This window comes from Danio rerio, chromosome 22, assembly GCF_052040795.2.
Source record: "Danio rerio strain M-AB ecotype USA chromosome 22, GRCz13ab, whole genome shotgun sequence".
Taxonomy (NCBI): domain Eukaryota; kingdom Metazoa; phylum Chordata; class Actinopteri; order Cypriniformes; family Danionidae; genus Danio; species Danio rerio.
Genome location: NC_141042.1, coordinates 26,919,150 through 26,930,974, shown reverse-complemented (window position 1 = coordinate 26,930,974; position 11,825 = coordinate 26,919,150). Strand labels below are relative to the sequence as shown.

The 11,825-nt window shown below is 36.7% G+C and overlaps 1 protein-coding gene across 1 annotated transcript; it reads right to left on the bottom strand.

Annotated features, from left to right (window-relative positions):
* Positions 1-404: 404 nt before the first annotated feature.
* Positions 405-5,840, bottom strand: si:dkeyp-98a7.1. The gene is given in 2 exon segments (NM_001144810.2): positions 405-3,107; positions 5,747-5,840. Coding segments are annotated over 2 exon segments (1,104 nt in total). The 5' UTR covers positions 5,776-5,840; the 3' UTR covers positions 405-2,032.
* Between the last annotated feature and the right edge of the window lie 5,985 nt (positions 5,841-11,825).

The following is an 11,825-nucleotide window of genomic DNA, read 5'->3' as shown; positions in this document are numbered from 1 at the left end:
CAAGACAAATGGTGCTGTAAATGTAAATAGACTTCTTGACAAAAGTCTTGTCATCGATCCTAGTTGTAAAAGCAGCAAATAATAGTTGATCATTTAGAAAAGTGTCAGAAGGTAGATTTTTCAGATGAATCATCTGTTGAACTGCATCCTAATCAGTGCAAATACTGGAGAAGACATATTGGAACCCACATGGACCCATTCTGACAAAAATCAGTCAGTTCGGTAAAAGAAAAATCATGGTTTGGGGTTACATTCAGTATGTAGGCATCAAGAGGTCAGCAGGATAGCTCTCCTCATACTTCAGCCTCCACTTCAAAGTTCCTGAAAGCAAAGAAGGTCAAAGTGCTCCAGGATTGGCCAGCCCAGTCACCACATGTGAATATTAAGTCTGAGGTAAGATGAAGGAGGAGAAATTGAAACTGAATCCTAAGGAGTTGAAAATGAACTCCTCTAGGAGTTCTGCAAGAACACTTTCTTTGCCATTCCAGAGGACTATTAATAAGTGATTTGAGTCATTGCAGATATGTATGGATGCAGTCCTCCAAGCTCATGGGTGTCATACTCAATATTAATTCTGTTTCCACTGCACCATGACTTTATATTCTATACTGTACATTAATACTGTTTAGTGACAAGACTTTTGTCTCAGCAAAGTCAGACCTTACTGTGCTAATTAAGTAATTAGAAAATCAAGACATGATCATATTTTATTTAGGAAAAATAGGCGTAATCTAGAGGCCTTTGTCTTTCATACAAGCCACTTCTGATACCAAATGATCCTAAAACCTAAAGCTTGGATAGGCGACAAGACTACTGTCAGGTGATGTATAGTATTTTAGTTGTAATTAATTTACAGTGAGTTACTGTAGATTCTGCAGGAAATTGTTAATAGTGTATGTATAATTATAAAAATATAACACTGCATATATTTTAATTGGGACCCACTTGATTTTTAATGTTGTTAACTATGATGCAATATTAATATAAATATATAAATTAAATAATGTGATACAATCCACTTCTAATGTACGTAGATATGTAATAGAAAACCCATAGAAATAAAGCATTTCCTAAACTTCACCTGAATAGCAGTGGAGGTGTTTAGCAATAAAATATTAACATAACAGCATTTCCAACCAATAAATGTTGCTTCTCTTTTAAAATATTTTTTAAACCTTAATAGAATGTTCCCTCTAGGTTTAAAGAACATTCTTAGAACATTCTTAATTAAATTAGCTTTAAACATAAACTGCTACTGCTTTATTCTGGGAAGGTTCCCAGAACATACAAAGCACATTCCCAACGCATTCTTAGATGGTTTCCAAAAAAATAACCAAACTGGAACCATATGAAAAAATTAGGGGAACGTTCTGTGTTTGAGTTCTATCTAGCAAATAATCTTTTTGATGCATGTACATAGTAGTTAAAGAACATGTGAACCAAAAGTTCATCAATCATTCATTTTCGTTTTGGCTTAGTCCCTTTATTAATCTGGGGTCACCATAGCAGAATGAACCACCAACTTATCCAGCATATGTTTTACATAGCGGATGCCCTTCCAGCTGCAACCCATCGATGGGAAATATCCATACACACTCACGGACAATTTAGTCTACCCAATTCACCTGTATGGCATGTCTTTGGACTGTGGGCGAAAACTGGAGCACCCGGAGAAAACCCACGCGAACGCAGGGAGAACATGCAAACTATGTAACCAAAAGTCGCATTAGGTAAATACATGCTGTTGTCATATTGCTAGACTGTCATTCTGTAGACAGACCATCACTTGGTGTTTCTCTATGCTGCTTTTTAATGACTTTAATCACGTCATAACAGTTAATGCTGCTTCTAACAACCTGTATCCCTCTGAAACCAAAATTCAAAAGTAAATCCTGTAAAAGCCTCCTCGGAGGATCATCTCACTCCATCAAAACAAGAGGTCCACACGCTTGCAGCTCAATCATGTCTCATATCTTGAGCGTTAATAATGTCTTAAGCGTAAATCCACAATAGTTCATGGCGTTTCCTTTTGTTATGTGGGCCTGTGTATATCCTTCCAGATGTCTATTAGCTGTTGTGGGGATCCGAGGATTGTTGTGATGACCCTGAAAAAATCTTCTCGGACATATTGTCCCAAATAGGCTCTAAACTGAGAAGGGTCTGGAGGTGATGTGGGTGCATAACCCAAATGTTTTACGCAAGCGCCAATATATGCGTCTTCTATGTTAAACGGCTTTACATACTTGGAAGCCTCCACTATTTTTGATGGCAGATCATTAGAGAAAACATATCCCATTCCCAGAAGATACGTAGGGTATGTTGGCTCGGGGTAAAGCTCCTCTGAGACGTACCATTTTGAGTCTTTGCTCCTGACAACAGGCCGGTTCCACATCACCATTCCTGTGATGTAGTTTTCTCTGGGTGTATTGGGAGCTGATAGGAGAGTCACCAGGTTATCAACATTTAAGAACATGTCTGAATCGATCTTCATGCTGTAATTCGCTTGAGGGCATCGAGTGGCCAACCAGCCCATGATCACCATGGTCTTTATGGTCAGGTTGAAATAGGAGTCCACAAAGTTGCTCTGGATTAAATCTCTGTGTTGTCGGCTCTCTTCCTCCAGCTGCTGTTGAGCTTTTTCAGAGTCTGCTCCTACAATCAAACCCACCAAAAACAGAGTTAACACTGCTTTCCCCTGGACTGTGGTTTCATTCCCCCATGTGCTCCGGATGGCGTTTCGAGCATCTATCTGATTGGGAGCAACAGGAACCATCAAGACCAGGAATGGATTCTCCTTGCATACATCAGGTTCATCCAGCATGAAATCATAATTCCTTGGGTGAGCCACATGATAGATAGCTGCGCCCCATTGCTGAATTTGTTGCTTGGCCAATGGTGCTAAGCGGTCTTTACCGTCATCCAAAGTTTGATTAAATACCCCGTGAGTCTTATTTATGACTTTAAAAAGCCATTTATGAGGTAGCTTAATGTCCTCAAAAGAGACATCAGACATATAAGCAATTGTAGACAACAAGAATGCCAATGTGAGCAGTAGTACGAAGGCCTTTTTAATGTGACAAATGTAGAAACCTCCATCTTGAGCCAAACTGCAGAGAAAAAAGAAACAGAAACAAAATTAATTCTGTATTACTTAAATAAACAAATGAACCAATGTTTACTTTTAGGGTGTCACAATGGCTCAGTGGGATCATTTTACAGCAAGAAGGTCGCTGGTTCAAGCCTCGGCTGGCTCAGTTGGCATTTCTCTGTAGAGTCTGCATGTTCTCCCCATGTTCATGTGGGTTTCCTCCGGGTGCTTCGGTTTCCCCCACCAGTCCAAAGACATGCGGTACAGGTGAATTGGGTAAGCTAAATTGTCTTTAGTGTATGTGTGTTAATGAGAGAGTATGGGTGTTTCCCAGTGATGGGTTGCAGCTGGAAGGGCATCCGCTGTGTAAAACATATGCTAGATAAGTTGGGTTAGATTCCACTGTAGCGACCCCTGATTAATAAAGGGACTACGCCGAAAAGAAAATGATGGAATGTTTACCTTTAGCATGCTTTGTGCTACTTGAGCTCAACTACAGATTGTTTCATTGAAAAGCTAATGTTTACATCCTACTATTCATGAGCTGGGAGAAAAAAAATCATTGTGTAAATGCTTCAACCCATAACTTTCCTCTGCGCGTTTCTGTGTAATCAGATTTAGTGACTAATTCTTTGTTTATTCTGTGACTGGTTTGATTCAAGTCGGATTTCCGAATGACATAATGAAGTAGTAAAAGAGGAAGCTCAACAAACAGATTATTACAGTTTTGTTTTTATTTAGCCACAAAGTGAATTTTTTTAATATCGAGAGGAGCATGTGATATGATTGATTGCGGCTGGATTCTCATTTGTAATCAGCAATAATACAATCAGACAGATGCAAGTCTACAATAAATAGAGCAATTTCACCTTACTACCTTGTCTTCATTTTGGAAGAATTGCCCTTTCCACCCCATCTCCTCCTTGTCCTATTTTACCAGGTGGAGCTCTCGAGTCCTAACTGATTTCAGACACCCTTACATGCTAATTGAGCAAGCGGGAGCTCTGGGTTTCTTCGAGCTCAGGGTTCTCTCCCAGGGGTGCATTTCCCAAACAACGACATAACTAGTTGCTGAACTATTATAGCACGATGCATTGTTTGGAAAAAGAACGATGTAGTGAGGAGTGTTTCCCAAAACCGTAGTGTCTATGTCGCAGATCCATTGTTTGAACTATGTTAGTTATAAAGTAAAACTTCTATAATGATGCTCTAAATGGGGCAGAGTAAGAAATTCTTCAGAGAAAATGCCCAGAATTTTTTTGTGCAAACTATTTTGTTTTAGAAAAAAAAATGCAATATTAGTTTTGGTCAAAACATGCACTTGTTTACATTTTTATTGAAATATATGTAATTAAAACATATATGACCTATGTTTCCTTTACAAATATTATTGAGACTATTCTATATAAATTAAATCGCTAAAACGTATTCTAATATCATGTATAAATCATATAAATCGTTAATGGATATAATTAACAGTAGGCTATTTTTTTAGAAATGAAAAAAAAAATCCTACATATAATATTAATAGTAATAGTAGTAGTAGTTGTAGGAGGAGGATATTGGATATTGTATGATATTGTTTATTTATTTTTATTTATTTATTTTTTGAAAAGTCTATTTTTACAATTTGGCACATTCAAACCACTGCAGAAATGTTCTAACCAACAACAGGCCCATGTCATATACAGATACATTTCTTAAGAAATAACCTAGTATAAATTAAAGCCATTAATGTACAGAATGCTGTATATTTTCGTTTCTCCAAAACAATATCCTTATTTTGTTTTTAATATTTTCACCTAAATAATCATTTGAAGCCTTTTTCCCAAACAAATTAACATGGATTGGACCAAAATTTCAGACAAAACAGCAACAAATGTTTATGTTTGGCAACATATAGATGCTACATTTTCACTCTATTGCCAATTTAGTTAACCAGAGCACCAGAAGGAAACCCATGCGAACATAGGGAGAACATGCCAACTCCACACAGAAATGTCAACTGGCACAGCCAGAAATCAACCAGCGACCTTTTGCCATGAGGTGACAATGCAGAGCCACCGTGCCGCCAAGGAATGTAACATTTAATTCAATATTAAATAGGCTCTCTAAAGTACATTTGGTCTTAAATAAGAGTTCTATGGGAGTTAGCCAAGATTTGTCCTCCTGCTGCTTTGACAATATGTGATAAGCCCATAATCACGACTTCACAAGAGTGTGAAAATGTGTATTTTATCTAATATACAAACAAATCTAACGTACAATCAATTTATGATAGTATAATTATTCAGTCTACAGTACATTAAAAAAGAAAAACCCATTTGTCGTCTGAAATCCTTTAGATGTATTGTAGTTAGAACAAATGAAACACATTTACACACGTAACACATTAGGTAATTTATAATTTATTTTATCTTAAATTATCAATGAATGTTAGGTACAATCCCATACAATGGTATGAATCATGATTCAATCTTCATTCTGTCTTACGTTTCAGTTCCAGGTAAAGTCACCTGTTTACTTTCCGAGCCAAAGGATTTAATTAGATTTTGTTTACTTGCATTGCAAGGAAAAATCACCTTCTTTATGTTTATTAAAAAAAGGGATTGTACATGTAAAAGTCTTAAAAAATAATAAAAAGATGGAGGAGCTTACCTGTGAAAGACGTTTTTAACAGCCATCATGCTGTGCTACTATTGCTTCAAGTAGAATATCTCTTCCTGAATTACCTGACTGGTCTGTCACACTTCACAACCAGTTAACTGGAGGCGGTGCCGGCAAGCAAATTACTTGTTTTATCATGATGGAAGTTCTCAAACTCACCGCTGAAACGGATGCTTCCTAGAGTGTACTGCTCATTTGGTAGATAAGCGATAAATAAAAAGATAGTTAAATGATGCCTCAAAACTGAACGCCACAAAAACCTTTGGGAGCATCCTCTCTAAGGTGTTACGCTCATTATGCAGAGTAGGTTTGTTGCTGTGAGTAACAGTAGTTAATACACCTGGGAGCCGTGCTGTTGTCAGAATAAATTTGACTATAGGAAGTGAAGGGTGATGCGTTTATATCCATTGGAAACCTGTTACAGTGTCTAGTTGTTGTTTTTTTACATAGACGTTTGGAGCAATCATGAACTAGCAAGTTTTGTTGTACTGTTTGTTGTCCCGTCATTGTCATGCAGGCTTAACTGTGAATTGAGAGACAAAAGCAGGGAAAAATGTAACACAACCAGTATTTCTGGTTGTCTGCTTTGTTTTCTATTTTCATTCCACGCCAATGAACATTTAAAGCAGTGATACAGCCTGGGGTGGCTCTGAAATCTATTTAAATGTATTTTACTGCTACCAGCTTGCTGATATTACGTTTCATTTCAACAATTACTACCACTGGTTGTTGTGAGATAAAGAAAAATACATTTGAAAGCTGTGAAGCTCTTCAAATTTGTTTTGAATGTGTGCTTTAACTGAACCTAACTGAACCAAACTGAACCGAACAAGTGGCAATTTGGCTGCCTTTATATTTTCTGTTTGTGTTTTTGGTCAAACATTGGGCCCTATCATACAACCGGCGCAATGTGGCGCAAGGTGCGACACAATAGTTGTTTGCTAGTTTTACCTTCGCGCAAGAGTCATTTTGATGTTTTGCACCACACATGCTGTTTACATGCATTTGCGCTTATATGTGCGCCCATAGGCGTTCTGGTGTAAAAAGGAAGGCGTTCTGAGGCGCATTGCTGGCACATTGCTATTTTGGGAAACTATAATAGATCTTTTAATAGATCAAAACAAAGCCAGTCTAAAGTCAAGCGCAGAGTGTGTTAGTTGTGCGCCTTGCTTACAAACTACTTAATACACACAAGATGTAGAGCAATATGGAAATATTTTTACAAATGAAATAGAGTTAAAATATTAAGGATGTAATAAGGATATATAGGATACAAATATAAAGGATTAAAATATTACAAAACATATTATTTTCTAGTTTACATAAATTTAAAAACCATACTTTCATGCCTTCTTCATCTCGGGGGCTTTTTCAGTTTATTCGTGACAATTTGCTTTTGTATAATGTTATTATTATTAGCAGAATTATTTAATATATCCATATTTATATTTGTTTTATTAAAAACTGTCAGGTTTCAGACTATATGAGGCATAGCAGGTGTATTTGGATATAACTCAGTTTTTTAACAAACTTTGTTATTATTGTTCCTTTATTCATTTGCTGGAAATTAGAACTGAATTTACAAATAGTTTTAAAAAAAATATTTGCGCTTAACAAACGAAATTAATTATTTATGTACTAATTGATGTCTGTGCGTACAAGGTTTCCCTATCCACGAGAGCGAAAGTGAAAGTAGATTATGTGTAGGGTTGGGTCTCGTTTGGGTTTTTTTGATACCGGTGCCAAAACGGTGCCTGAACCGATACTTTTTAGCCACAAAATGTCATGACTGTCAGTGAACAGCTGAGGGTGCTGTAGTTCAACGGACACTGAGTATGAACTACAGCGCCCAAAAACTACAAGTCCATATATACCACGCACATTACACCCAGTCCACGTACACTGATCCGCCATCACAGCTGTGTCTGTTTACCGTTGATTTCCAGGACTATTTATACAACCATTCCACCTCTGTTTGTTACTGCGTCGTTTGTATATCTTGTCATTAGTATCTTGAAGTCTTGTATGTCGAGTTTGTTGTTACCTTCATCTTATTCCTGATCCTGTTTCTTTCATAGTTTCTTCTTTTGCTGTTTATTTGTTACTTTGTTATTTTTGAACACCGGACACCTTGTTTTTCTGTTTGCTGCACGATTGTAAATAAACCTGCACTTGGATCCGCACCTTTTTGTTCCTGTTTTGATCACTCTAACGTGACACAAAATGATGGTGGATGACTCCAAAAATATTTTACTTGACAATATTTAAAAAAAAAAAATCATTTTAATAGAACAATATAATTAAAGATTAAAGTAAACATCAATTTATACTGTATTGTATTGATACATTTCCTTTGATCGTTTGTTGGATTGTTGAATTTAAGATATGCATTATGAAATTACATTAGCTTACTATTAACCTGTGGGGGGCGGGCAGGGGCCACGTACTTTTAGGAGCACATTTTAACATATACATCACAAAATACATTTTTCGAAGTCATTTGTTTTCATGCATCACCCTGCAGTCTTTATAAACAAAATATTAAATAACTTAAACTCCAAATAATCTTCCTTGTTCACTCATTTGACAAGTAACGTCAAACTGGTGTTGGATAACACATTTCTAACATTCAAGTACATCAAGGCACATTGCTGCACCTGTAAACTTTCAATTGAAGTCAATTTATTTTGCCCTCCTATTCATTTAAAATAATGTTTCTGAAAATTTTAAAGTGTTTCCTAAAAGAAATATTATTCTGGAGTCTTAATAAGTCCTATTTCTTATTGTTTATTTGTGAATAAAAGCCGTTTTTAATTAAAATTAAAATAAGGTCAGTATTATTAGCCTTCTTAAGAAATACTTAATGTATATTTTTGATTTACACAACATATCAGTGACAAAATAATTTGGCTAATTATTTCAACTTTCGTAGTTAACTGAATAAGTCTAAATTACACTTTAATCTTAATAAAAAACTATAAAATACTTAAAGTGACTTTGTCTGAATACAACTGTCTGCATGGGGAAGATAAAAAAGTAGATATTAGAAATGAGTTAGTTAAACTATTATCTTTAAAAATGTGTTGTAAATAAATCATGACTTGTAAACGGAAATCAAAAATGAATGAAGGCAAAACTAAACGAGTTGAATATGAGCGGGACTGAGAACTACATTTGATCATGTTTTACATCTGTTCTTTGGTACTTGCCGACTGTTTGTAAATTCAAGACTGCATTTCCAAACGTGAAACTATGTACACTTGATTTCTGATTAATAATGGTCTCTGCATAGCCAAGGACTTCCTATATTAAAGTGTTAAAATCACTATTGAAAATCGAAGTCTAATATCAAGGGTGGACATTTTGATAGTGTTTCACATCATGAACATGACTGAAGATTAATCATTTTATTACCTGTGTCAATTTGGGCGTCAACTTCTGACGAATATGGGGAACTGATGTGCACAGCACCGTCACAGAGATAGCAAGTGCTGCGAAAACAGAGGGAGCGAGCATAAGCGAGTGCCCGAGGGTGACACCTAAAGTACGCGAGAGAGGCTCTGCCTTTGAGGCCTAAAATGTGTCATTAAGTTTGACATGTTTCCCCCTTACACACAACTTTTGTAAAGACAGTTGCTGTGTAAGAATCCTTGCTTGTAAAATATGTTTAGAATGCTTAGTTTAAGCAAATTGGATGAACGTGATCATGCGTGTTGATCTAAAGAGTGTCACTCTCGCTCACCGAAAACCGCTGGAAAACCAGGCTGAATGTGCTATACTGCGCGCGTTGTGTGCTTCTGTTCCCTAGCGACAATAAAAATCGCCTGATATCGCCTGTCCGTATTCCTCAAAGTTGTTTAGAATGAAATGTTTAGTGATGCTGTGACACAACGCCTATGTGAGCCTTTTTTCATGCACCCCATACGTTCTTGCAGTAGCTAAGAAATTAGGCACCAAAATTCATACGCTGATTTAATACCGAAAGTTCACAGCTGACCTTGCTAGCTAGCTAACCCATTTCAATATTGCACGTTCCACTATTGGACAGTGTTGCCATTTGGCGACATATACAGTACATTTGATCGATTTACAAAAAAACTCATTTGAGAAAAACGTTTTGGAGTGAATATGTCATCATAACTAACTGGAGGTGATGTTTCAGATTTTTTTATGGATCTGACATGAGTTGATCCTTTGTTTTTATTGACGTTTACATTTGCATTCAGCAACTACATACAATAAACGCCAGTCTGTCAAATATCGTGCCACAGAAAAACACTGCATGTCATGTGACTTAACCAAAACACATCATTGGCTAAACTAAGGTCTTGTCTTTAACCAAAAAAATTTGGTTACAGACAAGACCTTAGTTTAGCCAACAGTGGCTGGGAAATGATTATAATATCATGTTGCCATATGGCAACACCATGTGGTAGATGGTTTAAAGTGCATGCCTATTAACTGATGTTGCAGCGAAAAAAGTGATTTAAAAGAAGCATTTTTTTCCTCTAAAAACGATATTTGTAACATAAGTAACACAATTACGCTGACTTAAGTAAATGTAATCAAATGACACAAATTTAAAATGTAATTTGTTACATTACTGCATTCCTCAAAAATGTCACTAGAATACAGTGACACCAAACTCTGGTTTTGGGGCATTTGATGCTCCTTGTTGGACATTTGCACCATGTTAACCAATCAGGAGCTTGTTCTATAGGGCGTGATTATGATGTAGTGCCTGTATTTTGTGTTCTGAATGGAAAATCCTCCTGCTGACAAAGGGCAACAGGTCATCAAAAAGGGATGATTTAGTTGGAAGTACTAATGAAAACAGTTTTAGCCTTCCTAAAGCACATAAAGTGCAGCTAATCTCTCAATAGAATCCATGTCAGCCATTTTGCAACAAAACTGGAGTCGCCAGGCAGACAGACTTCACCCTCAAATCCAGATATAATGTGTGAATAGCCCATTAGACTGAGGCCCCGTTTACTCTAATACGTTTTAGTTTTCAAAACAGCGTTTTAGAATGAAAACATACTCTGTCCACACTAGCATTTCACCTAGCATCTCTGAACAACTCTACAATGCACCGCTAAAAAGCACATCACGTGACCACAAACACTACTCAGTTTCTCATATCATGTTTTCATTGTATTGTTAAAAAACAACGTAGCCAGGGTGATGTGAATGAGGTTATAAAGTACACTGTTCCCTTTGAAGATTTACCTGATGTGTATCCGGGAGTTTGTTTTTCATATCAATCTTGCGAAGTCTGAACTTACAAGGAGAGGATGCAGGAATGAACTGTGTGTTGGCTACTTAATATTAAGGAAAAAGCCCAATCAAATAGGTAAATGTCTGCAGCTATGCCTTCATTTTCAGATGTCTCCATTTTCCTTCGTCCACACTGAGATGGAGCAGCAGAGTTTTCAAATGAAAATGGCCTCTTCAGCATTTTCAAAACGCTCTGTTTTTGACGCTCAAAAACTCTAGTGTAGTGTGCACGGATGGCATAACGCCATGAGTTTTAAAACGAAAATGTGTTAGTGTAAACGGGGCCTGAGCCTGTACCACAATACACTCTCAGAAATAAATTACACGAGCTGTCACTGGGGTGGTACCCTTTTAAAAGGTAAATTTGTACTTAAAGGGTCCATATTGGTACCTCAAAAGAGTATATTAGTAATCCTAAATTTTAAGAGAAAGACTTTTGTACTTAATAGTAATAGTATGTATTAACTTGGGCCTTTTAGATACAAGTTTGTACCTTTTGAAAAGGTACCACCCCAGTGACAGATTGTCTACTTTTATTTCTGAGAGTATGGAATACCATCTCATGCAAGAACTCTGATATAACGTGTGATCTTGTGTTTCATTTCTTATTTCTTACCTTCCATGCCTTTGGTTGTGAAACAGTTTGTGAGCCAGAAAGACTTAAATTCTTTGAGTAGTAGACACATAGTATGGAACCCCTTGCCATCAATTCTTCATGCAGCGGGAACACAGCAGCAATTGACTGCTAGCCCAGAGAGTCATTCGGTGTAGAAACAAGTGAGATCCAATGACT